This window comes from Myotis yumanensis, unplaced genomic scaffold (assembly GCF_028538775.1).
Source record: "Myotis yumanensis isolate MYYU_CA2020_CCGP unplaced genomic scaffold, mMyoYum1.0.hap1 SCAF_18, whole genome shotgun sequence".
Lineage (NCBI taxonomy): Eukaryota > Metazoa > Chordata > Mammalia > Chiroptera > Vespertilionidae > Myotis > Myotis yumanensis.
The window spans coordinates 21101039-21128982 of NW_027223769.1; the positions used below are offsets into that span (position 1 = coordinate 21101039).

Genomic DNA, 27944 nt, shown 5'->3' on the forward strand with positions numbered 1-27944 from the left:
GTAATAATAAATGATAAGGACCATTTATTAAACACTTAATAGATTATAAACCCCTGTTCTAAGTGACTCACACAGCTCAGTTTCCCTCACTGAAGACTGGAAATAATGAATCATCATAAGTGATAGCCAGCATTTACTGAGTGTTTGTTGTGTGCCAGGTCCTGTTCCCAGAACTCTATTCAGACTAGATAGACAAGGCCCAACTTGACTGGGTCGCCAGCAAGCCTTCCATATCATCTCCCTCCCTCTTCACCTCATTGTGTTCCTCCTCGATGTTGGCCTCCAGATGCTCCCCAAACACACTAAGCTCAGTCCCCCTCACAACCCCCGGCATGCACCATTCCCTCTGCCCATGCACATCTCCCCAGATACCCACAGGACCCACTCCACTTGCCCGCTCACCTTCCTGCTCAGACATCACTTCCGCAGCGAGACCTTCCCTGACCATGTCATTTAAAACCCAGAACCCACAATAGTACTTATTGCTGCTGCAAAAGAGGCATCCAGCAAATGCTTGCTTAATCAGTACCTGCTTACAAAGTGGCAGCGGCCTGGCGCAAGGTGCCTTTTGGAATTGGGTATCCTCCCCTCTCCGCCCCCCCTTCCGCCCCCCGCAGCTTCCTGAGTAGCTGACATACAGCCCAGCTAAGTGAGGGCAGAGTCCCAAGGAGACCTAAGGGAAAGCACCCCAGATGAGGGCCCTGCAGCATAGAGGCTCTAAGATGACAATGTGCTAGGACAAGGGTGGAGAGCTAGAACCTAACGTGTGAGGGGGAGCCCAGGTAGGCGGCAGGTCTCAGAGGCCCAAGTGGTCAGTCAGCAGGAGTCTGTGGGGAACGCAGGGACTCTAGGATTTTACGCTGAAACACAGGAATCCGACACGATCTGATGCGGGTTTTTAACGTTTCCTCTTGTTCGTGTTGGCAAAACAAACGGTTCAGGAACCGGAGATGCAGCGGTGGAGATGGGGCGGACATGACACTCCCTTATTCACTGAGCTGCTCAGGAACCTTCCCAGTGTTGAGCTGGTGAGCGCCCGCCGGGCCTGGGGGCGGAGTCCGGACGAGGCCCCGCCCATGGCGCGTGGAACCCCGCCCCCGCGTCGGCCCCGCCCCTCTCCACCACCCCGGCGACTCCTGGAGCACAGACTCAGGCCGGGAGGTGAAGGACTGTCTGAATCATTGCCTTTATTTCTCCGCGGGCCTTGAAGCTAGGGATCGGTGGGTCCCACTGGCCTAGGGGGACCACAGGGCCAGCTCCACCAGCGGCTCCAGGTCCTCCTCGTGGCGGGCGCACAGGGACTCCGGGTCGGGCTGCCGGAGCGCAGAGTCAGGCTGTCAAGCCCGTGGCTGCCTTTGCCCTGTCACCGTCAGCACCTGGGGTGCCCTGCTCCCCACAGACCCTCCCTCCGAGGGACTCTGGGGACATCCCCGCCCGCTCTGCCTCCCTCTCTGGCCGCCTCGCCTCCATCCCTGGCTCCTGACCTCTTCTTTGTGGGCCCAGTCGCCCGAGGGGCTCTGGGTCTGGGTGGGGACTTGCTCCCCGGATTTCTCCAGCTCCACCTTCAGCCTGCAGAGAAGGGTCAGAGGAGAGAGAAGAGAGCTAGAGTGGAGGGGTCAGGAGGAAACCACTGAGACCCAGTGACCTGACGAGGCCCAGGCGGGCGCGCACGGGCAGGAGCCGAGCCCAGAGCCAGTCCTTCTGGGAGGGGTGGTGCTGGGGGAGGCATTGGCCCATTCCCTTCCTCCCTGCCCCGTCCCCTGCCAGGGCCTCCTTTCCCCTCTCACTCTTCGTTCACTGCCAGGGCGCCCTGGACCGTGGGCGAGGGGCGCAGCCTCTGCTCCACCTGCTCCAGCTTGGCCCTCGCTAAGTTCTCTGCAGAGGGTGAAGGGTGGGCATCACGGCGGGGCCGGAGCTCCCACGCGCCGCCGCGCCCCTGTCCCCCAGCCCACGCGGGAGTCCCACCTTCAGTGAGCAGCTGCTCCTTGCTGCTCTGCAGCGTGCGGATCTCCCAGGCCAGTCGCCGCTCCAGCACCTGCTGGAGAGAAGGGGCCTGTCTTTGGTCTGTAGTCCTGGCCCCCTGCTCCTTCGCGCCTCTCCGTAAGTCCTTACTTGTATTAGGTCATTCATTCATTCAACTATTTATTAACTCAAAGTGCAGTTTCTGCGGCGGCTCCCGATGTCCCTGTGTACCTCTTCAACCTTAGGTCCTGCCACTCCCCTGCCCATCCTCCAGTTTGCTCTTCCCCAAATGTCCAGGGTAGAGTTCAGCCTCAGGGCCTTTATATTGGCCTTTCCTTCTGCCAGGAGACTTTCCACCCAGCTTCCTGCCAGCTTCCTCCCTTACTTCCTTTGTGTCTGCATTCGGATGTCACTTGCTGAGGCCTTCCCCAACTGATGCTACATGATTGTCTTACTTATTTTCTTATTTAGAGTATGGGTATGCCCCAAACCATCCTGGGGCCGGCAGACACTTGGCCCTTGGGTTCCCCACTGTCTCCCCCTGCCTGGAATGCTGCGAGATGCATCCGGGGACATTGGTTGAATGCAGGAACAATCTGACCATGGCTTTTTCCCATTTGCCACTGCAAGGTAAGCGCACTCCAGGTGAGCAGGAGGGGAGCAGGGTCAGCAATGGTTACTGTGAGAGTCTGGCACCGTGTTGCAGTGGGGGATGGTGAGAGGTGGCCAGATTAAAGGTAAACGCCGAAGGGTTGGGTGGCTGGGCGAAAAGAAGAACAGAGTCAAGGATTATGCCATGAAGTTGGGCTGGAGCAGGTGGGCCTGAGCAGCTAGTGAGACACTGGAGAGGAGAGGCTTTGGTTGGAGGCAATGCTGATGGCTCACCTGGAATTCCCAGAGGTCCTTGTGCTGGCCCATGAAATCCTCCAGCTGTTCTTCCATGTGTGACCTAGGGGCCAACACCCAGGAGTGAGAGAACACCTACTAGGACTGACACACAGCCCGGCTCATTCTGAGGATTCCTCATGCACAGGCCTTTAGATCTTTGCCTGGTGCTCCATCTGCTAGGAGCCCTTTTCTGGGCTTTATCCTCCAATATTGCCGGGGTTCTTGTCCCAGCATCAAGAAGGGTTCAGCAATCTGGAGAAGGCTGTGCGTAGATTAAATAGGAGTCCGGAGACAAAGCATAATTTTGAAAGGCATTAAGGGGTCAGAGGAGCCTAGCAAAAGGAGCTAAGTTCTAAGTTCTCTGGTCTCAGGTCTTAGGTCTCCTCGTCCCAGGACCCCATGCTTTTTACTAACACAATTTGTCCTGAGGCGAGGCAGAGGTATACACTTCAAAGGGTATACACAAGCATTGTCAGAATGGGGGAATTAGCCTAAGGCTGTTCAGGTGTTTGGCCAGTAGGAGGCAATAACATGTAGATTAAGATGCCTTTTAGCTGTCTGGCAGCCAAGCAATAATCCCTTTTCAGATTTAGGGAAATGCCTTCAGCCATTCCCAACAGTGACTACATGTATGACTCAACCCTGTTGCGTCCCCAAGTTTCATCAACCTTTTGATGAAACTCTTGAAATTACGGCATGCTGGAATTGGCTTCCGGCACTCCAAGCCTTGGTTCCACTAGCTCCTCTGCCAACAAATTCTCCCTGATGCAAACCCCACGCCCACTCCCCACCCAGTGCCACGCCAGGCCCCAGTGGTTACCCCAGCTTCCTCTGTTCACAACTCTCTTCAATCTGAGAGTTATGGATGGAAATGTGATCCATGAACTCCTGCAACATGTGCTTCCAAGGAAGGGAAAGACAACCTCAATCATTCTCTGCATGATTCTCTGCAGGAGTGGGAGTTCGGGGTTTGTTTGTAACCTTCATCATTCCCCTTTCTTCTGTTGACTGAATGTGAAAATTTATGGGCCTCTGTTGAGACTATCATCCTGTCCATCCTGTCCCCCATCAAACCATGAATTTGGGCCTGATCTGAGCAGTGAGCAGAGACACTGAAGCCAAAAAGGAGGGGCTTCGGTTGGAAGAACACTTTGTGAGGGGAGCAGTAGTTCAGCTTCATAGATTCTAAAGTCCTGACTTAAAGCCTGGATCTGCTATTCTACTGTAATCCTTTTGCTGTGTAAGAGGTTAAGTTACTTAACCTCTCTGGTCTTAGTTTACTCATCTGTAAAATGGTGATAATGATGGGAGTGTGACATTAGCCTTTAACTCCTTTAATTGTCTTTGTGAGGATTATGTTGATAAATGAACATAAACTGCTTATCAGACTCTGTGTGTGTGTGTGTGGTGTGTGTGTGTGTGTGTGTGTGTGTGTGTGTGTGGTGTGTGTGGTGTAATTAAGCATTCACACACTTTATCCATCATCAGGTTTTCCTGCGCAATTAAAATCATGGTGCACCAGGGTGTGACAGCTCTGGTCACAGAACAGTTAAGTAAAGGTTCAAATGATGGAAAGATGGACGGATGAATGGTTGGCTGGACAGTTAATTGGATGAGTGAATGGCTGGCTGGAGAAATGACCAGTGGAGGGAGATGGCTGGGTGGAGAAATAAAAGGATTACTAGAAGGATAGAGGATGTCTGTGTGGATGGTTGGGTGAAGAAATGAACAGCTAGATGAACAGATAATTGGAAAGATGGAGAGAAGATGAATGAATGATTAAACGGATGGAAGATGATTATATAGAAGGCTGGAGAGATACTGTCTGTCTGGCTGACCGGATGAAGGGTTGGATAGTAGGACAGATGTATTGATGGGTGAATGGGTGAATGGGTTAATGGGTGAATGGATGAACAGGTAAATGGATGAATGGGGGGCCTAAATGAGCAGATAGATAAACAGATCTGGATAAAAGCAGAAGATCTGGATAACCAATAGGGGAAAGCTTAGAATAATACCAATGGATGAAATTTATAAATAAAGTAGCAAGGAATGATTAAATGAGTGAGTTCATCTTAACACCACTATCTGATATCAAAGATGAGCATAGAAGTGTTTTGTCTAGCTAGTGTATATTATAAAAGGGGGAAATGAAGAGTGTGTGTCCAAGATTTATTTTCCCTAGCTTTTGCTCCTCGCTCCTTCAAGCTAGGGAATAAGGTGGGGCAGAGCTGGGCAGGACCTCTTACCTCTGAGCCTCGCTTTCCTTCCTTTGGCAGTGCAGCTGAAGGATCCTCAGCGCTTCTGTGGAGAGGAACCAGGAGGGCCATGTGAGAGCTCTTGGGGAGCCAGGCTTGGGTGGAGGTAATGGGCACTGAAGGGCACTAAGAGCACTTTAGTGTTTACTTCAAGTCAGGTGGCAGCCAATGGAGAGGTCTGAGCAGAGAGGGAAGCAGCCTGACTCAGGTTTCAGTGGGATTCTTCTGGCTTTTGTGGGGTGATGGGGTAGAATAATGAAGACAGAACGGCTGTAAATACCTTGCTTTTTTCTCAAGACCTCCTCTAGGTGTACTTTCTCTCCATTCACTGAAAAACACAGTAACATTTTGAGCCTCCAAGGAAGGGGCTATATTACCTGCCCCCACTGCAACTTCATGCAAAGGGCATGCCCAAGGTCATACAGAAAGTCTGGTGCAGCCCCAGGAGAGAGGAGGTATGTTCTTGCCACCCTGCACCCATCTCCCACTGGGGACCATCCAGATCCAGCTTCTCCGTGTGGGTGCCCACATTCCCTGTAAACTCCAAAGGAGTAATGACTCTGTAGGATGCACAATGTTTATAGCGAGGAAAGAGTTGACTAGAAATAAATCCACTAAGTCATGAAGAAGCACATCAAGCAGGAGAGTGAGAGTAACAGAGAAAGAGAAGATGACAGCCTATTTCATATGGGACCATCAAGGTAGACCTGTTGAGTGAAGTTTGAGCCAAGAGCTAAAGGATGACTTGAGATAGCAAGAAGCAATCTAGATTACATAGCACAAGAGCATTGCAGGCAGAGGGAACAGCCCATGCAAAGACCCTGAGGTGTGCACAGGAACACCAGCAGTGTCATGGGATCTCTGGGTCCCTCTTTTGGTCTCACTTACAAGAGTCCAATTCCCTGTGCAGCGTCTCCCAGAGAGCTTGAGTTTCTCCCAATTCCTCACTGGATTTCTTCTTCGCTGAGTCAAAACACAGAAGAAGACACTGTGAATGCAGCCTCTAGCCTGGCTATCCTCTCTTAGATTATGACACAGCACACCATCTTCAAGCAACCTGGAGGGGCCTGAATTTTATAGATGAGGAAGGGGAGTCATTCAAAGTCCAGGGCCAGCCTCAGTCCCAGTTTACCTTGCTGAAGCTCATTAATCCGGCTAATCAGATCTTCTATCTGTGGCTCCAGGCTTCCCTCTGCAGAAGGAAAGAAAGATTACATCAGAGAAGACAGGTGCCTGGCTGTCCAAGGCAGATGGAGGGTGGGCAGGTGTTGGCATTGTGTCTCTGCTGCTATCATCAGCACACATTTATTGAGTGCCTGTTGTATGCTGGGCTCTGTAAGAGGCCCTTTGCAGGGCTTGCATTCTGGGTGGGAGAGATGGACATTGAACAAAGATATATATCAATGTAGGTGGCAGTAACTGCTGTGAAGGGGAATAAAGTGAAGCAAGGGGTTGGAGAGTGAAAGCGTAGAAGGTGCTTCTTGAGATGTGAAAAAGGCTCCAAATGTAGAAAGGGAAGGGAGCCCTGCAGTTTGGCGGGGATGTGGGGTGTGGAGGGAGGAACCCTGCCAGGCAGATGCACTAGTGCAGAGAGAGTGAGGCAGATGCCCAAAGTAATGGCTAAGGGGCTGGTGTGGCAGGTGTGAATCTAGTAAGCAAGTGGGGAGCAGCAAGAGGCAAGGTGGGGGGAAGTGGGGGTGCAGATCACTGAGGGTGTCCAAGGACATGCTGGGGGCTTCTAGTTGTAATTCTGAGCGTGGTGGGAGCCAGGGAAGACCCCCTGCCTGCCCCACCCTGTTAAAAGCCTGGCAGGGTAGTTGTCACTCTGTCCTTCCAGACCCTGGTATGGGTCCCATTAGAGAAAATGGGAAAGTGCTGCTTTAATCTTGTGGGTGGCAGCTTTCAAGTTCTCCAGTGACAGGGAGGTCCCTGCCTCTTTAGTGTAGCCATCTCTACCTTCTTAGAGCCCCGTTATCAATGTTTTGTGTGGAGAAGCCTTCTTCCTCATCCCTCTTTTGGCTTCAAGATCAGCAGCACAGAGCTGGGGCAAAAAGCTTCCCAGCCCTTGCTGGGTCCCCAGCCCCAACACTCTGGAGTTAATAAACTCAAGCCCTGGATTTTCCGAGGCCACCAGCTCCAGCTCCTGTGACTTCTAGCACAGTGGGTGCTTCCAAGGTGCTAATTATGGCTGACAAAGCTCCAGTCCTGCAATTTCTCTAATGTTAGCCTAGGCAGGAGCCCCAGTGCACTTCTGCAGGAGCCACAGGGTCTGGGGAAGGGGAGGTTCCCTTTTATTAGGAACAGATCAATGCACTGTAGAATTTAACCTGAGGATGGGCTGGGGAGGGGGTGTGTCCAACCTCCAATCCAGCCAGAATTTAGCCCAGCCCTGATATAGAGGGCTCCCAGGCCCCCTTCAACAGCAAAGCAAGGCACAAAGCTATTTGTATTGCCATTTGTATGTAAAAAGGGCAGACAAAGAACACACACCCACAAATGTATTTTTTTTTAATCTCTAGAAAAATACCCAAGAATTTAAAAATAGTCACTGCTGGCCTGTGGGTCAGGGAAATGGATGGCGTGTGTGTGTGTGTGTGTGTGTGTGTGTGCGCGCGCGCGCGCGCGCGCGCGCGAGCAAAGAATAAATTGTGTTAGAGGGAGAGAGTGCCATGGGATAATTCTCCAAGGTTGTGAGCTGAGGGAGCTGGGTTTGGGCCACATGCCTGACTCAAAACCCCAGGGGAGCCTCAGATACAAGGAGACACAGGACCTTTCTGCAGCTTTTTCACCATTGACAGCAAGTCCTCAGTCTTCAAAGGTTTGGTCTCCCCTGTGGAGATGAAAACCAGAATTACAGGATCCAGTGAGAGTGAGGGGACTGCGGAAAGGCCTATCTGGGAAGGGAGGAAGGAAGCCCCAGTGGGTTCTACAGACACCGCTGGGCTGGGACCCAGGCCAGGCTGAAGGCGAGGCTTCCAGCAAGTGGAGGGCCTCGGCAGGACCCGGCTTCTTGTGCCTGAGGTTCATGGTGTGTGCTGGATGGATCGGGGACCCTTATGGTCAGCTTCTCCCTGAGGTCAAGGGACACCACAGATCCCTTATTATAAGCAGTTCTCAACCTGTGGGTTGCGAACAATGAAAATACATCCTGCATATCAGATATTTACATTACAATTCAGAACAGTAGCAAAATTACAGTTATGAAGTAGCAACAAAAATAATTTTATGGTTGGGGGTCACCACAACATGAGGAACTGTATTAAAGGGTCGCGGCATTAGGAAGTTTGAGAACCTGTATTAAGGCTTAATACAACACAGGCATGAGAGAAGGGGAAGCACTTTTGCTGCTGCTGTTCAGAATAGTATGAAGTTCTAATCAATGGGATAGGGCAGAGAGATTTCATATGAATTCTGTAAAATCATGATAGGCCACAATTTGCAAATCTTAAAGAATTTATGGGTCTAGGAAATAGTTATTAATGACTAACAATAAAAAAAAGACAACAGGGTATTATGAGCTTTTTGATGGAAGAACATAACAGCACCTATGAAGGATTCTTGCCAACCAAATTAAAAAAAAAAAAAGAAATCTTACTAAGGTTTCCATATCTACATGCCAATTCAAAGGATGTGCAAGGGGCAGTAAAATATGTTAAATTGTATCATGGGGATGTGATCAGCATTATAAGACTCTGGCAAATTCCACAAGACAATCTTGTTTCTTCAACAAGTAAATTGCAAAGACGAAAAAGGGAGAGGGGGAAACTATGATTAAAAGACTTGAGACAGCCCTAGCTGGTTTTGCTCAGTAGATAGAGTGTCGACTTGCGGACTGAAGGGTCCTGGGTTCGATTCCAGACAAGAGCACATGCCTGAGTTTTGGGCTCCATCCCCAGTGGGGGGTGTGCAGGAGGCAGCCAGTCAATGATTCTCTCTCATCATTGATGTTTCTATCTCTCTCTTCCTCTCTGAAATCAATAAAAACATACTTTTTTAAAAAAAGACTTATATCAATCAATTGTAATGAATACCTAATTTGGATCTTAATTCAAACACACTTTCACCATATATACTTCTATACATTTTTTTAAAAAATATTTTTTTTAATGGTTTCAGAGAAGAAGGGAGAGGGAGAGAGAGATAGAAACATCAATGATGAGAAAGAATCATTGATTGGCTGCCTCCTGCAAGCCCCACACTGGGGACCAAGCCCCACAACGCAAGCATATGTCCGTGACCTTCTGGTTCTTAGGTCAACACTCAACCACTGAGCTATGCCAGCTGGACCTTCTATACATCTTTAACAGGAGCCTATGTTACTTTTAGAATTATAATAACAATAAAATAACAGAAAAAAATATATATTGACATCTTAAACTTTTGAAATCAATGATAAAAGGTCAAATCCCAATGACTCATCCCTCTCCAAGGAAAACTGGGCAGAGACTATAAAAGGCAGCACACAAATCACACATGATAGCTAAAAAGCAATAAACAGAAAAGTCTCTTCCCCTCAGACACCAGTTCCTCAATTTCCCTCCTCAGAAGTCACTAGTGTTACAAGCTTAGAGATAATTCAATTCATATGCAAGCATATCTCCACCCTTTCTATATAAGTGGTATCCTATCATAAATGATGTTCCACAGCTTGTATTTTTCATTTGACAATGTATACTGGTGATCTTTTTATTCTTTTTAGTGGCTGCATAGCGGTCCACAGAGTAAATATACCATAATTTAAGAGAGGTCCCTTAGTAGTGGATATTTAGGTTGCTTTCCTTCTTTTGCTGCCAAAACTAAGTACCATCAACCGGGGCTTCCTTTTGTGTGTGTTTGTGTTTTCGCCTTGCATTCTATCTCTGTGTCCAAAATTCCCTCTTCTTATTAGGACACCAGACACTGGGTCAGGGCCCACCCTGATCCAGTATAACCTCATAGTAACAAGTCATATCTACAGAGTAAATATCCAAAACTTACTCAACTCCTCTGAACCAGAAATTCCACTTCTAGGAATCTATCTTAAGGAAAAAATTAAGGATGATGGCAAGATGTTCATTGTTTCAAATCTTAAAAGATGGAAACAACCTAAAGATGCCTTAGTTGATTATAGCACTTTTGTAGGATGAAATTCTTTGCAGCCATTAAAAATCATGTTGTGAATCAGGGGCTTGTAACCTGAATTTATTAAATTTTGTTAAAATATTTGGTGGTGTATTCACTCTACATATTTTGTCTTGCCTGAAACCTTTTACAAATTATACGCATTAATTTAATTTTGCATTTGAATTTTTAAATTACTTATTAAACACATGAAGAACATAGAGTAAAAAATATGTCTCCCCTCACCATTAGCCCCTTCCCCAAGTCAATCCCCTTCCCAAGAAGTAATTACTGCCAACAGTTTGGTAAAGACATGCAGATCTTTTAGTAAAATGTCTTTTATGTATTGTTTTAATTTTTACTTTCTTATCCAAGTAACATTCTAAAAACATTCAAACACCACACAAACATGTGAAGTTAAAAATGAAACTTTCCCTTCTCTCCTTGGCCCCAAATCTCAGTGCCTTTCTCTGGTATTAATAGGCTGGTATGTAGTCTCTTGAGATTTTAAGCTATTTAAATACTCTTACTATTTGGAAATTAAACAAAAAATTAAAGCTACTTTAATAATGAGGATAAGTATTTGTTATTGTTTTTTAAATAGTTCATTATGAAAACTTCCAAATGCACATAAAAGTAAGGAGAATACCGTGATGAACTCTGATTTACTTATTGCCCAGATTTGACAATCCTTAATATTTGCTTCAGCTATGTTTTTCCTGGCAAGCCCCAGGCTTCGTAACATTTCATCCCCAGATACTTAAGTTTCACTACTCGAAGACATTTTCTTAGATGACTCCAATCCTATAATTATACCAATATTAACAATTATCACTAATCATTGGATCATTAATATCATCTAGTACCCAGAACATATGTGATTTCCCCAACTGTCCCCATGCCTTTTATAGCTGGCTTTTGCAGCCATTTTTGTGAAAGCTCCATCTATGTTTTTCCTCTCCCCTGCACTTCTAGTCCTAATCATTGGGGTATGATCATGGGTGATCAGTGAATCTTTTAAATAATCCAGCTAACAACTTAATAAACGTTTTTTAAAATCCATGTTATAAAACAGATTAAATGCATGAGCCCCTTTTAAACATTTTATTTTGAAATCATTTCAGATGTACATAAAAGTTGTAGAAATAGACCACAGTGCTCCTACTTGCCTTGTATCAGGTTTCCCATTTGTGAGCATTTCTGTACCATAAATCGCAGGCACCATGGCCCATTATTCCTTAATGTTCCAGTGTATATTTACTCTATTCAAGGGGAATCTACCAGATAACCACAGTATAACCATCCAAACCAAGATGCCAATATTAATCAATATTAATATGATTCTCGGATGCAATTCAAATTTCCCTCGTTCTCATCTTTTAAAAAATTATGCAGTGCTACTTACAGTTTCCTAAAAGAAAAACAATCACAAAAATGTCTCCACTTTTGCACAGCCCCCAAGATCCAAGTCCCTTATTAAGAGTCATCAGTGAGGCCTTTTGCCTTCAGATATTTTTCTGTGCAACCTACAAAGGGCTATGGCTGACATTGCTTCTACTTTATTTTGGAAATCCAAACTTTTTCCTCATAAAAATATCTTTTTAGAGTTCATTCTGTGCCAATAAATCATGGTCTTATCCTTTTAAATTTTAATTATTTTAAATTAAATTGCAACTTAACCATTTTTTTTCCTGCTGCTCAAAAAATTTTAAAGGTCCACCACACACAGGCATTCCACAATATGCATGAATATACCTAAGCTTAGCCATTTCCATAATTGCTCCTTTTTTTTTTGGCTTCCATCAACAACGTCCTAATGACTTTTTCTGGCCCAGGTATCTCTATATTCTCCTGATTACTAAGCACAGTGGTCGAATATAGGGAATAGCATTTTAGATGCTAAAAATGTTCTGCCAAACTGCATCCAGCTAAGCGTTTACTGGTCAGCTCTCCAAGTGAGATAAAAGATGGCCTTTCCCCCCAGAGTAATCAATATTAGATATCATCTCTCCTTTTATAAAGCCAATTTTAATGGCTAAAAATGGTAACATCACCTGCTCTTAAATTTCCTCCTTGCTGATGAAGTAACTTCAATTGTGACAAACTTGAAAGTGGATACTAAAAGCTTTGTAGTAGGTGGCAGCTGCAGTAAGTGCTCAATGAGATCTATTGGCATCGGTCTCATTTCTGTCAGGTCTTTGTTGAAAGCTGGCATTCAATGTGTGGCCCTAATCTGAGAGAGCTCTCCATGTTAGTTACTTCATTATTCATACAATACACAAATTATTGAGCACCTACTATGTGCCAAGCAGGCATTGTTTGGGCCTTGGGGAAAGAGCAACGAATGGTTCTCATGGCGCTGACATCCTAGGACAATAAACAAGTTATTGCCGATGTCTGCAGACAGGTCTGGACAAAATGCAACCGTGTTTACTAACACAGCGGTTTAGGCTGCAGAAAGGGGGCTATGGGTGAGCGGAGGGCGGAAAGGTGGCAGCTGTTGAAACAGTGACGGGTACATGGCGGGTCAGTCTTGGGGGTTTTCTTCTTTTCTAGATGGCAATTCCCCTCCCTCCCCTCTCCCGAAGGTGTGGGCACCATTGTCACCACGCCCTGGAGAAAAGCGGTCTGTGGGATTAGGATTTAAGAGTCCACACAACTTGTGAACCGCCTGGGTGTCAGAGGATGGGGAGTTACTGTGAATTTCCTCAGATGTGGCAGCAGCAGCAGCAGGGTGGTTTTTGTGAGAATGTCTACCTCCATCTGTTGCTTGAAGAGATGCATACTGAAGTATTATTTACCTTGTTATAAAAGGCCTAAATTTTCACTTCTTTTTTTTTTTTTTTGGAACCGCTATCAATCTCTCTCTATTGGACTGGGACAGAGGCTTCCCCTCTGCCCTGGCCGGAGCGGCCGCCTTACCCGCGCATCCCTCGCCCTCGCCCTCCTCCGCCTCCTCCGAGGCCGCCAGCGGCTCCAACTTGGCCGCCATGTTCCCAGCAGGAGTTAGGCGCATGCGCCTTCGACAATTGATGGGGGGGGGGGGGGCACGCGAGGGCAGAAAGGCTCTGCAGCGCGCATGCGTGCAGCGCAGTCTGCTCACTGGACCAGGATGAGCGCAATGGAGTTTCCGCGAGCCTCTGGCTCAGTGACATGCGGCTGTAATTCGTTTAGAGAAAACAAGGCTAGAACTAGGGTCTTAGTGACTGGGGACCGAGTGTTGTGAGTACATATACAAATTAGAAAGGTCTCGCCCCCTCCAGGTTGCTCGTGTAGTGCAGGTTGTCAGAAAGTCTGGGGCAAAAGTCCATGTGTCGTGGGGTGGTACACAAGAGTCCGAGTCCCTTTTCATTCACAAATGCTCACTTAGCCGGTGAGAGGTCAGTTATCTCTATTTCACGAATGAGCAGAAGGAGCCTTAGAAGCTAAGTCACCTCCTACGTAAAAGTTCTGGATCTCTGTGTGAAGTCGGGGGCTTTGCCCTGGGTTACACAGACAGACTGCGAGGACCACCTTTCTCATTAACATTAGCAGCAGCCAACACTGATGGGGTCCCTTTTGACAGGAAGATGAAGTACAACAAGGGCGAAGGAATGTCCCTGTGGGGATTGGTTTAGACCTTTTCTTTTAAGTATCTTTAGGTCAGTTCCAGCACAGGCTGGTCCCATGGGTCACCCACAGAGACCTTGGCCATCCCTGGACACTCAGGGCTAAGAGCCCACCGAGGAGGCCGACTCCAGATGCAGGACAGAGGGCACGGTGCCTAGGTAACGGAGGAGAAAGTCCCTGACAGAGGCTGGAACATCATCCAAGTGGAGATAGTGAGGCAGAGGGAAGGGAAGAAGCCTAAGGATTTCTCCATAGGTGGAGATGCATGAGGGGCTGAGGAAGCAGCCTGCTGACCTATGTCCCGTCATCTCTCATTCGCCGGCAAGCCCTCAGATCTTGCCTTATTGTCCAGGGGGAGAGAGACCAGCCACAGACACCACCATCAACCACCCCACTCCTTCCAGCTCCCCCTTTGCAGGGTGGAGACAGAAGGTAAGAGCCAAAGGTAGTTGTTCCCAGCACTGCCCAATCTGGGAGGTTCTGCCACTCAAGATCCAGTGAACAAGCCATTATGGGAAGCTTGGTCCGTAGAGGCAGATGAGGCTGCCGGAGGTGTCGAGTACTTGGGTGGATAACGAATGAAAAGCCGATCTTCCTCTTTCTTCACCCAGCGTAGGAGTTTGGTCACTACCAAGATGGCACCTGCCTTGGTCACCAGGGGGCTGAGGCAGGTATAGAGCTCAAATTTGGAGGTCACCTGTGGGTTTGAGAGGAGACAGAGTCAGTTGGGCTGGAACTGGTCATCCCTAACCCTGTCCATCCAACCCGAGCCCCATGCCTATCTCCTGTTTGGAAGACGCCCCTGGCAGCAGCTCCCACCTGATGCTGTCTGGTCACTGGGCTAAAGCAGGCAAGCTGATATTATTGTGTCATGGGAGACCCAGGGGTTCTCAGTTGAACCAAGGGATCGTTTAGATCTAGTGGCTTCAACTGGGTGATGCTGACTGTGATGCTCACCTATAGAATGGGTATAACAACAACAGTGCTTTTTAATGAGCAATTGTTGTATACAAGGTCCTGTTCTGAGCTCTACACACCTATGTCTTCATCATCTGTACCCTGAGCATCAGAGGATTAATTCCATTTAATCCTCACACCAATCTGAGAGATGTAATGTCATGAGATCACCAGTTCTTTCCACACCACTTCTCACTGCTCTCCCCTCACTTCCTCTGTTCCAGCCACTCTAGCCTTTTTGCTCTTCCTCAACCATAAACCAGGCTCAGTCCCACCTCACAGCATTTGCACAGCCCTTTCCCTCTGCCAGCTGTACTCTTCCTCCAGATACCCACATGGCCCACTACCTCCCTGCCCCACTTAGCTGCCATCTCCTTGGTGAGTAATCCCCCAATCATCCGATTTAAAATCCTGGGCCTACCATATCTTGGTTTTGAATCACCATTCTTCACTAAAAGGTACAAGAGCTACTTGGACAAATGGACTGACACAGAGAAAGTACAAGATGAGCTTGGAACATCTTGTGCCAAAAAGTAAGAAGTGTTCCAGCAGCGATGGAGACATGTCAAATGACACAAGGGCCAGTGTACCTACATCACGGCTCCCACTGGCTATGTGAGAGACAATTTGAGCAATGAAATAAATAACAGACAAGAAAAATAAAGGATAGAGAAGATTTTAGCCCACTGAATTAAAGAAAAATCCATGAGACCATACTAATATAAAATTAAAAATTCAACAAATACAGGAGGAAAAGGTCTCTAAGACAGTAGAATATCAAACAATAACTGCAGAAGGAATGACAGGGTTAGAAAAATGACAGTCTAGTAATAAACACCAGAGTAATAACTATTGCAGGCAAGAATCATTAATGGATATTAAAATTAGTGGGTGAAAATATGATGAAAAACAGAACAGTAACATAATCACCTCATGCTATTTACTAATTACAAAGGGGAGAAATACTAACCTTACTGTGGATAAATCTGACAGACACCACCTTAACTAAGTGATCAAGGCTAATATCATCAACAACAGGACAAACTGACATTGTGGGCCTCCTGATATGATGCAGAGAAGGACACATCACTTCTGTGATATTCTTTCGAAAAATGCATGACCTCTATTTAGTCAGGATAAATACCAGGAAAACCCAAGTTGAGGGACATTCTACAAACTAATTGGCTGGCACCCTTTAAAAGTGCCAAGATTATGAAAGACAAAAAAGGCTGAGGAACTGTTCCAGAATAAATGACACTAGGGAGACACAATAAGTAAATCCAACATGTGATCCTGGACTGGATTCTGGACCAGTAAAAAAACATTAGTGGGGCAACTGGTGAAATCTGAATGAAGTCTGTGGATTAGATGTCATTATACTGGTGTTAATTCCCTGATTTTGATAAGTTACTGTGGTTATGTTATTATCTGGAGAAATTAGGTGATGGAGTTATTTATAGTAATTTTTTTCTACTATTTTTGCAACTTCTTTGTAAGTCTAAAATTGCTTGGAAATAAAGTTTAAAAAAATAAAAAATAAAAAAAGCCCCTGGCCTAGAACAATGCCTGATACTCAATAGGTACCCAATACATTATTTAATAAATGTGCACTGAATGGCAGAGCCCGGGGGGAAGGTGCCATTTCCTATGGGGTCACCTTGACCAGAATAGATGACATTTAATACATCCATAGAAAGTGAGGACAGAAGCCTTGGAAAGACTGCAGGGAAGGATATGCCAGGTAGGAGGCATAGCATGGAACCAAGCCTTTGGTATTCAAGGAGTTCTGAACTGGTGCCTGAAGACACATGGGTGGGACTAATGGGAATATAGGAAATCAGCAGACACAGTGATGGTTGTTAATGGGGCCTCTTGAAAGTTGACACTGTCCTCGTTGCTAATGGGGGAACAGCAAACAGAATGATGGGGTTAATGAGGTTTGGAGACACTGTGATTGACCCTTATGGGTTTCAAAGACACATGTGTAATGGCAGGGACAGTGTTGAAAGCGAGGGTATACAAAGGCTATGGATGGAGTTTGTTATGGCTGGGGGGATACAATGGAGGCAAAAAGAACTGAAGCAGGGAATTAACCCCTGAAGAGCCCTCTCCCCAACTCACCCAGGCCAGCAGAGTCTCCTTCTCAGCCACGTGGTAAATGAGGCGCAGAGGCCGGGAGCTACTATGGAGGCGAGCATGCAGGCGGTGGTATAGGTCCGATAGTCGCTGCCGTTCCTCTTCTCTGCTGTACGGGGCCTCTAGCTCAGGGCTGCAGTGAAGGAGGGAGGCCAGCGACAGGGTCAGTCTAGAGCTTTCTTGGCTGGCCATCTCCCCTCAGTCTAAGGAGTTCAATTAAGCTAAGGAGCTAAATAAGCCTTCCCCATTAGACTTAAAGAATCTCTATGGTCAGAGGCCCAGCTTTTCCCTCAAACTATGGGATTCCTTAAATACTGGGGCCTTAGTTTCCATTACAATAAGGGATTCCTTGAGATTGGTAGTTGAGCCTCCCTCATCAGTTATACACCTGTTCTATTCCATCATTCTAGAGCAGTGGTCGGCAAACTCATTAGTCAACAGAGCCAAATATCAACAGTACAACGATTGAAATTTCTTTTGAGAGCCAACTTTTTTAAACTTAAACTATATAGGTAGGTACATTGTTATTAACTTAATTAGGGTACTCCTAAGGCTTAGGAAGAGCCACACTCAAGGGGCCAAAGAGCCGCATGTGGCTCGTGAGCCACAGTTTGCCGACCACTGTTCTAGAGCATCGGTTGCCAACCTTTCGGACCTCATGGACCACCAGTGGTCCATGGACTACCGGCTGGTGACCACTGTTATAGAGCATGGCTGGCTTTCTTTCCTGAAACATGTCTATGAGATGCTGAACCTTCAGTTAGATAAGCCTTCCCACCTGGCGGACTGCCCAAGGATCAGGACCCACCTGGTAAACTGAGGCAGCTGGCGGTGATGGTCAGGGATGTCCAGTGGCTTATAGAGGAAGTGCCGAAGGCCAGGTGCTCCCACAGCCTGCACACTGTAGGATGGGGCAGTGGCTGATGGGGCATTAGAGAAACTGGCAGCCTCCCCAAGGTTACGCATGGCACCAAGCGTGTGCATGCCGTCTTCCACCAGGCGCCGGCAGGTGGCCATGTCATGGAAGGCCTCAGGGTCAGTGCCAAGTAGCAGCAGGCAGACAGGCATGGCGTCCAGGCGTGCCACATAGGCATAGAAGAAACCATCTGGGTTGAAGCGGGGCAGGCACACAGGTGCCCACGCTTCCCCTGCTGCAAAGGCAGGTGCACTGACCCAGTTGAGCAGCAATTGCAGGTCAGCTGGGTCCAGCCGGCACTCAGCCAACACATTCCGCTCCTGGGCTGCTGTCACCAGTTGACCACCCACCGCCAGCACGGACAGTGCCAGGCCAGGTGCTGTGCAACGTCGGAGCAGTGTACCCAGTGCTTCCCGCAGCGGGCGAGTGAGGGGCACACAGCGCACGGCACCCAGGAGCAGGGCACCTGGGTCCCGCTCCACACTGTCCAGAAGCCGGTCTAGGGTGCGCTCAGAGCCAGCTAGCAGGCGGCGGAGGTCGTAGTTCTGCTTACGGGCGAAGATGCGGGCCACACTTGCACGGGTCAGTGTACTCACGATCTGTGCATGCACAGCTAGAAGCTCCTCCCGCAGCTGGGCTGCTGACTGAGGAGTCCTTGACACAGCCACCAGCAGCAGTGGGCCCTGCTGTAGGAACACCAGCTTGTGGTCCTCTGGGGGAGGGAAGGGATGGGCAGGGGGTAGCAATGAGTCGGTGGTGACTGAGAGGATCAGGTGAGGCTCTTCCCCCCTTTCCCTGAACACACACCTCTGGCCCAAGCTTGCGCGGTCACTCTGTGGACACTCGGACTTAGGGTTAGGACAATCTGGGGGAGACTGAACATTTGTAGAGACATGATGGGATGGTCAAAGAATCAGGTTAGACATATAACATGAAGTGGGGGAAGATGAAGCAAGGACTGACACAGCCAGAAAGATACCCAACTCAGCCACATAGCCACACAACCATGCTGTCAGATAAACAAGGAAGTATCCAGCCAGTCACTTACATCCCAGGAGTTAATCACTCAGAACCCAGAAGGCCAAACTGACAGATGGACACAACACCAAACCCTCACCCCTTCAGGACTGGAAAGCCAGCCACACACACTGACCCACACCTGGCTGGCTGGACAGTGCCCCCAGACAGCCATATTCATATTCACTGTCACCGCCCCCAGTTCCACCTCCTGCCCCTTTGCTCACCAGCATAGATGGCACGGATGGTATCTCCTGCACTCTGCACGAAAGACACGAGAGCTGTCATCACACCCATGGTAGTCGACAGTGCCTCCACACTACCGTACCTCGAGTAGATGGGCTTGCCTGCCTCACTCAGTACAAACACATGCTTTCGCTTGCTGCGCCAGTCCTCGTCACTTGGATCTCCGCCCTGGCCCCCGGAGCCACTCTCAGAGTCATCCATGGCATTATTCTCAGAGGCTGCAGGATCCCAGAGCCCATGGGTACATGAAGGGGACTCTGACTGGGGCAGTGGTGACAGCAGGCTGGGTGGCTGGTCCTTGGTCTCGGATCCTGAAAGGGAGCCCCTGGTGGGTCACCTGCCTGTGGACTCGCACTAACCCCCTGTGCCCAAGGACCCACCAAATGCCTACCAGCCCCTTCCCCCAATGACCCCTGATGCTGACACAGAACTCCAGGTATCTTCTCTGCCCCTCAATCACATCCACATGATGCCCTTAAAACCCCAATAATCCAATCTCTCATTGTCATAATTGAACCCTCTTATGTCCTAAAGACCAATTATTCCCCTTTCAATAACTGCCATTTCTAAGTCTTCAAAGCACCCCATTTCCTGAATAACTTACATCTTCAATGATCCCCATTAATAACCTCTGATCCCTCATTCTCCTGATACCATTACATCTATTTTTTTAAATATATTTTATTACATTTTTTTTTTTTTTTTTTTACAGAGAGGAAGGGAGAGGGATAGAGTTAGAAACATCTATGAGAGAGAAACATCAATCAGCTGCCTCCTGCACGCCCCCTACTGGGGATGTGCCCACAACCAAGGTACATGCCCTTGACCGGAATCGAACCTGGGACCTTTCAGTCCGCAGGCTGACGTTCTATCCACTGAGCCAAACCGGTTACGACCCATTACATCTATTAATATTTGGGTTTTTCACTGCTCCTTGTCCCACTACCTTAATCCCTTAGTTATTCTCACTGATGTCCACTGATCCCTAATGACCTTATTGACTCTCTTGAGCACCATTTATATTCAGTTATGACCACTGATTCTCCCAATGACTGCATGAATATCCACTAACACCCAGATCCTTCATCCCCTCTATTTACTCCCACTGCTGTTCATTGCCATTTCAAAGACTCCACATTAACATCACTAATACCTGGGTCCTCAATGACCTTCAGTGACTGCTCTGACCCACAATCTATTCTACTCCATGTCCATTCCATCCCTACCATGACCACTATTAATGTCCACTAACATCCAAGACTTCCAGTGATCTCTGTTGACTCCCCTAACCCTCTCTTATTCCCTTCTCTCCAATGATCACTATTAATCTCCACTAACACCTAGGACTTCAATGACCTCCACTGACTCTCTTGATCTCCCTTTATTCTCAGTGGTATCCACCCCCCTCCCTACAATAACCACCATAATATACACTAACACACAGGACTTCTATGAATATGACCTCCACTGCCCTTCCCCATGATTATTATTAACAATCACCAATGAAACCCACCACTTCAATGCCCCCTACTGACTCCCCTGACACACCTCCTATTAATCCAGTCAATGTCCATGATTTCCCCAAAGGACAACCATTATTACCCACTGGCAACTATGTCTCAACAATTTTCCCATGAGATCCCCATGACCTCATATTCCTTCATTCTCTCACTGACATTCTATGACTCCACTTGCTCCCAATTACCAACAACCTCCTCCCAATCTCTGCCATTACTTGCTAACAATTCCCAAGTTCTCAAAGACCACCCCCCTCCACCATTTAATCTTAAGAGATGTCCACTGCTCCTTCCAACGTGATCAATGAGCAATGCCCCCAATGACTTCCATCGACGCTCCACAGAATACCTTTACACATCCACCTGGGTCTTCAAAGACTCTCCTACTGGTCCTCTAACTCCCCAAATAATCTCATGGATGTCCACTGCCCCCCCACCCATAATCACCATTAGTAGCCACTAACATCTGGTTCCTTAAAAGAGTACCTCCAGCAACTCACCATTGTCTCCTCAATGAGGTAAATACTCTGGGTGTCCACGGGCTTCCACTGACCCTCTTCCCCACCTCAGTGACTTAAACGACACCCTAGTCCCCAAAGACACCGATTTCTAAATAGTCCACCTTGGACCCTCTTAACTTCCTTTCGGTCAGTCATTGACCTGACCATCTTAAATCCCCAATACCCTTCTTTGACCCCAACTAATCCCTTTTTGATACCCCAAGGGCCTAAACTCATCCCAAGTCCCCAGTGAACATTCACCGATGCTCACTGATTTCCTCCTTTTCATTCCTCGAGGGTTTAAACTGCAATGTGAGTCAACGACGACCTCTTACTGACCACATGCAACCCTGTTAAGACCCAAAAAGGCTCGTTACTGGTCCCTTCATTGACCTCCCTCAACAATGACACCCCTATACATTCTTTGGAATTTGTGGTGAGGAAAAGACATACCTGTTTCCTCCAGGCTCCGGTCCTCGGAATCTGTGGGGTCCTCCTGAACCCCTCCACCGTCTCCAGCCTCCTCACTGGGGAGCCGCGTGTCCTCCAAGTCCTCGGCGTCCCCAGGGGCTGGGGCAGCAGCGTCTCCTCCGGCCTCCATCTGCACATCCCTGGACGGCAGGGGAAGTGAGGGTGATGGGCAGCAAAAGAAACTTCCTGAAAGCCTTTACTGAGCTTAGCCCTCTTGTCCACGCTCCTAGTGCTCGTTTACCCTCGGTTTTGAACAGGATGAGACATTTAAAAATGTGACCAAATTACTTGCATCCTCCAGCACTTGCCGAAAAGGGAGGATCTACCGAGCCGCAGGAATTAAAAGATACATAAACATCTGTTTTAACCCGGTATCTCAACTGGCCGGGTACCATTACTTCCCATGGCCTCGGAAGCATCACACTTCCGGGTGCGACTGATGTCTTGCCACACTTCCGGGTGCGACGACGCTCTGAAGGAACTTGGTGCCGCAGACCTTCATTCGCAGCCCGCCGGCCCGACCCCTCTCCCGCTGCCCACTGGTCTTCGCTCACCGTTGAGAAGGAGCGCACCACTCCCGGGTCTACGTCGGGTCTGGTTGGGAACCCAGCGAGCCCCCTGTGCACGCCTTTGCACCAAACTGGCTCCACAGCTACGCGAGGCGAGCCGGGCGCACTTCTCGTACCGAAGGCTGTTGGCGTGAGGGGGGCGCGGCTCACGGTCAGCCAATCCGGAGTACGGGGGCGCACGGCCCTCCGTATGGCCCAATCAAGAGAAGCCGGCATCCCTCTCCCTCCCCGTATCCGCCTCTTCTCTCTACCAATAATGTGCGCTGGATTGCGATTGCACCCGCCCATTCCTTGACTGACAGTTTCCTGGGCCCAATCGAAAGCTCGAGCCAATTCCCCTTTTCGCTCGAGGACGTTCACAGCCTAAACAACCATAGATACAGTACCCGACCAATAGGATGTTTGACGGACAGCCGCCGCTTCCAATTGGAGTGCCGTGCGTAACCTGGTTAGCCTATGGAACTCGGTGCTCAAGCAGAAGGCGGACCTCTCAGAAATAGGAAGTATTCGCAAGTCTCTGTATTCAGCCAAGCAAAGGGCTCGTGGCCTCTGGAGAAAAGGGAAGCACGAGCCGTGAACATCCTCACGGCGCGGAGGAATGAGTTTGCGAAGGTAATGTGCAGGCTGATCAGGGCTCGCCCAGACGGGCAAAATACCGAGCCGACCTCCTTTCAAATAAGCCACGGCCCCGTGGGCGGAGCTATAGAGATGGGAAGTCCCTGTCTGACGGGTTAGCCGGTGGGCGTGGCCTTGAGAGCCTTCTGAGTTCCGTGGGCTGAAGAAAATGCCCATTGGCCACTATCTGGCAAAGCTGTATAAATGGCGTGCTTACATTGTCTAGTCTTCCCTTTTCTCCTTTTCTGTTAAATAATAACCGGGTTTTTAGAACAGTATCACCAAGAGCCAATTACGTAGTTAGCTAGGAGGCGATCCTCCAGCAGTTGAGTCTTGACATGACTGTAGTTCTGATTTTCATCTTGGTTGCAACCTCGCAAAAACACCCTGAGGCACAATCACTAAGGCTAAAACAGAAAAATTTGCTCCATTGGGCTTCATTGAATTTTTTAAAAGTATGCTCTTTGCAAGGCACTTCTAAAAGAATGAAAAGCCACAGATTGGGGGGAAAAATATCACATATCTAACAAAAAACAGTTAGTGGGAATGTGAGCAACATATGCACAAGACCTATATCCAGGTTACTATAAGATTTTTCTGAAAGAAACTAAGAAGATCTCAATAAATTGGGATTATACTATGATCGTTGATTGGAAACCTAAAAAAAGTCTACATTTTAGTGTAATTGTGATGAATATTCTACCATAAATTTTTGAGGAAACATGATATTATCCTAATAAGATGGGGACTTTGGGAGGTAAATAGGTTCAGAAGGTCATAAGGGTGGGTGCACCCGAGGGGATTGGTGGTGTTAGAAGAAGGGCCCAGAGAGCTTGCTTTCTCTTTCCCTCATTCCCGTGAGGATACAGCAGCAAGGCAGTGGTCTGCAAACCGGGAAGTGTGTCCTCACCGGATACCAGTCTACTGCCACTTTGATTTTGGACTTTCCAGAAATAAATTGGTTTGTGCTATTTTATTATAGCCACTTGAGCTGATGAAAAACACTGCCATACTCCTTACGCCCATGTCACACACCTGCCTTTAATTACAGAGGATCAAGTTAACTGAGGGGGTATTTGAATTCATTTATATGACTTCGAAGGAGGATAATTGTGTTTACGTCTGAAAGTGGACATCTCAGGAGAAATCCCTCACCTAGGGTAAAGTGACCACTCTCCAGATTCCCACCCCTGTTCCTTGGCATGTGTTTCTAAAAAGTGGATCACACCCATCTTCCCAGGACAAAAGGTCCCCATCTGTGCACATGATTCTTCATGAGTCACTCAGCCTACTGCACTCCCAGGAGTGGCCAGCCATGCGCACTTCTACACCTGCCTCAGGGTGCTCTGAGTCTCTGCAATGGACTATTTGTAAAACACAATGGGTTCTTTTCTGTGGATATCTGCACACACTGAAGCGATTCCCAGGCTCTGCCTTCCATTCCCACACACCTTTCTCAACCATAACAAATGGAAACAATATACGCAGCAGAAATTACTGAGTGGAAGATTTCTAGCTGGGAACACCAACAAGGCAAAACTGTGGGTCTACAAGAAAACAACAACACAATTATGCTATTTTATACTGTACCTCAGACATTTTGGGTATTATATGACATGCTTCCATTTTAGTAAGTGGTCAACCTGTGTTGGTTGGTAACATGCACTCTGGCCTACTGTTGGTGGGGCTGTAGCTCAGCTATGAATTTAGCTTCCAAAGCCTTTGCAGTGCAGTTCTGGTCTCCCTCACTTGCGTCAATTTTGAAACCGGTCTGGTACTCAATGCTGTAGTTCAGTTCTCAAACCTTTTGCCTGTGTTGGTTCTGGTCATTTTCATACATGCTTCTCTTAGAGGTTTGCCAGGACATTATATACAAATTTAGTGAATCTCTTTCTCTTGCTTCATCTTTTCCATAAAGCTCCCCATATTCTCTAGTTGGGATAGGGACAATGTAGGGAGGTAACAAGGATATAGGGATGGAATTCCAAGCTCTAGGCAACAAGGTGACAGCAGTCACACACACACTGATTCTAATACTCTACAGAATTAATCCAGCTAAGTCACTAAACAAATAAACCAACAGAAATCTAGCAACCACAACGATCCACAAGGTGGGAACAGAATCCAAAGTTGGTATATGATCTACAATGCCAATTTTTCAATATTGCAGGCAAAGAAATAGGAAAGTGTGCATGTATACACCGGGGAAAAAACACTTGCTGATAGAAATGCTCTCTGAGGGGGCTAAGATGTTGGATTTAGCAGGAAAGGACTTCAAAACAGGTATTATAAATATGTTTTTAAAACTAATAGAAACCACATGGACAACAGTGGGTGATTGTGGGTAAATGGGGAGAGTGGAGGTGGAAAAGTGTAGGGGGGGATAAATAGTGATGGGGAAAAAATAAAAAAAAAAACACAAATAGAAACCATATCTAAAGAATTTAAAAATGCAATTGCATGACTCATAAAATAAGCAATATGAGTAAATAAATTGATATTGTAAATATGAACCAATAAGAATATCTGGAGTTTTAAAACTACAGTAATTGATATGGGTAATTTATTAGAGAGGTTCAAAAGCAGATCTGAGCTAGTGGAAGGAAGGAAAAAAGGGAGAAGATAAAACTGAAGATAGATCAGTGGAGATTTCCCAATTGATGAACAGAAATATAAAAGAATGTAAAAAAATGAATGAATGCTAATAAGATCCTTAGGAAACCATTAAACATGCAACATGGGGAAGGAGATTGGGTGTGGGCGAATGGATGAAGAGGTACAAACTTCCAATTAAAAAATGAGTCATGGGATGTAATACACAGCATGGTGACTATAGTCAATAATATTGCATTGCATATTTAAAGATTGCTAAGAGAGTAAATCTTTTTTAAAATTCTTTATTGTTTAAAGTATTATATGAGTCTCCTTTTCCCCCCCATTGATCTCTACCTTTCCACCCTCTTAAAAGTTCTCATCACAAGAAAAAAAATGCTATAACTTTGTATGGTGATGAAAGGTAACTAGATTTTGTGGTGATCATTTTGCAGTGTATAAAAATGTTGAATCATTATGTACACTGAAACTAATATAATATTACATGTCAATTATACTCCAATTTAAAAAATGCAATATTAGTCCCAGAAAGAGAAGAGAGAGAAAGAGGCAGAAAAAATTAATAGCTGAAAACTCCTCAAATTTGAAAGAAAGATGTAATATCTGTACTTAAAAAGTGCAACAAAGCCCCGGCCGGCAGGCATGACTCAATGGTTGAGCAGAGACCTATGAACCAGGAGGTCATGGTTTGATTCCTAGTCAGGCATATGCCCAGGTTGTGGGCTTGATCCTCAGTGTAGGGCGAATAGGAAGCAGCCGATCAATGATTCTCTCTCATTATTGATGTTTCTATCTCTCTCTTCCTCTTCTTTCTTTTCTGAAATCAATAAAAATATATTTAAAAAAAAGAAGTTCAACAAACTCAAAATAGTTTAAACATAAAGATATCTACACCTAGTTCCTGTGGACAAGAATCACCTAGTCTAGGCCACTGTTCTAAAGTGTTGCCCCTTGGAGGTCTTAGCTGAGATACTCCACAAAATTTCTGTAGGGCTCTCAAGCTCCTTGGAGGATAAACAGTTAACTGCATTTTATTTTCATCTCTTGAGCATATCCATTTGGGAAATAAGGCCTGATGAAGGGTTCACAAATGAATAGGAACCCTTTAGAAGAGTTTCCTTTAGAAGAGTCACAACTCCACCTGCCCTCGGACTCCTTTGCTTTATTTTGTTTATTCCTTTTAGGACTTCTTACAATTTTATTTTTACATTTCAACTTTTTAAACAAACTTTTAGTTTTGGAATAATTTTAGATTTACAGAAAAGTCGGAAATTTAGTATGGAGAGTTCCTGTATACCTTTCATCCAGTTTCCCCAAAGTTAACATCGTTTTTATATATATATATATATATATATTTCAGGGAGGAAGAGAGAGGGAGAGAGATAGAAACATCAATGATGAGAGAGAATCATTGATTGAGCATGCAACCCGGACATGTGCCCTTGATTGAATTGAACCCAGGACCCTTCAGTTTGCAGGCTGATGCTCTATCCACTGAGCCAAACTGGCTAGGGCCAAAATTAACATCATACATAACCATGATACATTTGTCAAAACTGCAACATTAATATTGGTAACAATACTGTGAGCTAAACTTTAAACTTTATTTGTGCTTAATCTGTCTTGACACCCATATCCTTTTTCACTTCCCTGATCTAATTCTGGATAACAGATTACATTGAGTCTTCATAACACATGACAGTTTTCAGTCTTCTCTAGTTTTTCATAAACTTGAGAGTTTTGAAGAGGACAGGTCTTTTGTAGAATTTCTTAAGTCCAGCCTGCAATGAAAGAAGAGGGAAGTGGCCCTAGCCGGCTTGGCGCAGCAGGCCTGCAGACTGCAGGGTCCTGAGTTCAATTCTGGATAGAAAAATGTCCTCGGGTAAGGATTAACAAAAACAAAAACAAAAAAGAAGAAGGAAGTGAAATCCTGGAGGGGTATCTATGTGTTATTTGGAATTCTTTTGTAGGAAAGATTTGCCTCTTTTCATTTATTTCTTTATTCAATCTTTTATTTACATCCACCTGCTTATGCATATGCTTTTTATTCTTTTAGAGTATAGTTCTGTAGTATCAGATATTTTGGACAAATTATTCTAGCTTTAGCCTTTGTGAGCTCTTTTCGATCTGCTCTTATGTCTTGGTATTTCTATAATAATTATTAATTTAAAAATTGTGCTCTACATTTTTCTAGATCATGGTCACCTGTGGTGGGGAAAATGAGAAGAGGTTGGGTAAAGGGAACTGCTTTCAGTTATAAGATGAATACATTCTAGGGATCTAATGTACAGCATGGTGACTATAGTTAACCATACTGTATGTATACTTGAAATTTGCTAAGAGAGTAGATGTGTTCTCAGCATGAAAAGAAGAAAAAAAGTCAACTCTGTGAGATAATAGATGTGTTCCTTTAGCTTGACTGAGGTAATCATTTCAAAGTGTATATAGGTACCAAACAGTCATGCCAAAGAATTTAATAATATACAATTTAAAAAATTTCCTCTTTTCATTTAAGAAATAAATGAAAAGAGGAAAATCTTTCCTACAAAAGAATTCCAAATAACACATAG

The 27944-nt window shown here is 46.4% G+C and overlaps 1 protein-coding gene across 5 annotated transcripts; it reads right to left on the reverse strand.

Annotated features, from left to right (window-relative positions):
* Nucleotides 1-1178: 1178 nt before the first annotated feature.
* LOC138997225 (vacuolar fusion protein MON1 homolog B) lies at nucleotides 1179-22265 on the reverse strand. Of its 5 annotated transcripts, XM_070398770.1 has the most exons (12): nucleotides 21560-22265; nucleotides 19071-19400; nucleotides 7879-7938; nucleotides 6241-6300; nucleotides 5997-6071; nucleotides 5389-5436; nucleotides 5100-5154; nucleotides 2848-2911; nucleotides 1966-2038; nucleotides 1788-1875; nucleotides 1485-1569; nucleotides 1179-1313 (listed from the first exon to the last, which is right to left on the reverse strand). In XM_070398770.1, the coding sequence occupies exons 1-12, from the start codon at nucleotides 21705-21707 to the stop codon at nucleotides 1236-1238; spliced, it is 1164 nt and encodes a 387-aa protein (XP_070254871.1). In that variant the 5' UTR covers nucleotides 21708-22265; the 3' UTR covers nucleotides 1179-1235. The 5 variants fall into 5 exon arrangements, with proteins under 5 accessions (XP_070254871.1, XP_070254870.1, XP_070254869.1 ...); XM_070398769.1 differs by lacking the exon at nucleotides 1179-1313 and having other exon boundaries at nucleotides 1331-1569; nucleotides 1966-2035; XM_070398768.1 differs by lacking the exon at nucleotides 1179-1313 and having other exon boundaries at nucleotides 1331-1569.
* Nucleotides 22266-27944: the final 5679 nt, after the last annotated feature.

Bases quoted from the DNA above. Each gene is read 5' to 3' on its own strand.
- LOC138997225 (XM_070398766.1), bottom strand. From the start codon at position 21,707: ATGGAGGCCGGAGGAGACGCTGCTGCCCCAGCCCCTGGGGACGCCGAG. The intron at 19,401-21,559 runs GTATGTCTTTTC...GCTCCCTTTCAG, and splicing joins CCGGAGCCTGGAGGAAACAG to GATCCGAGACCAAGGACCAG. The intron at 18,539-19,070 runs GTGAGCAAAGGG...TCCCTCCCCCAG, and splicing joins CATCCGTGCCATCTATGCTG to AGGACCACAAGCTGGTGTTC.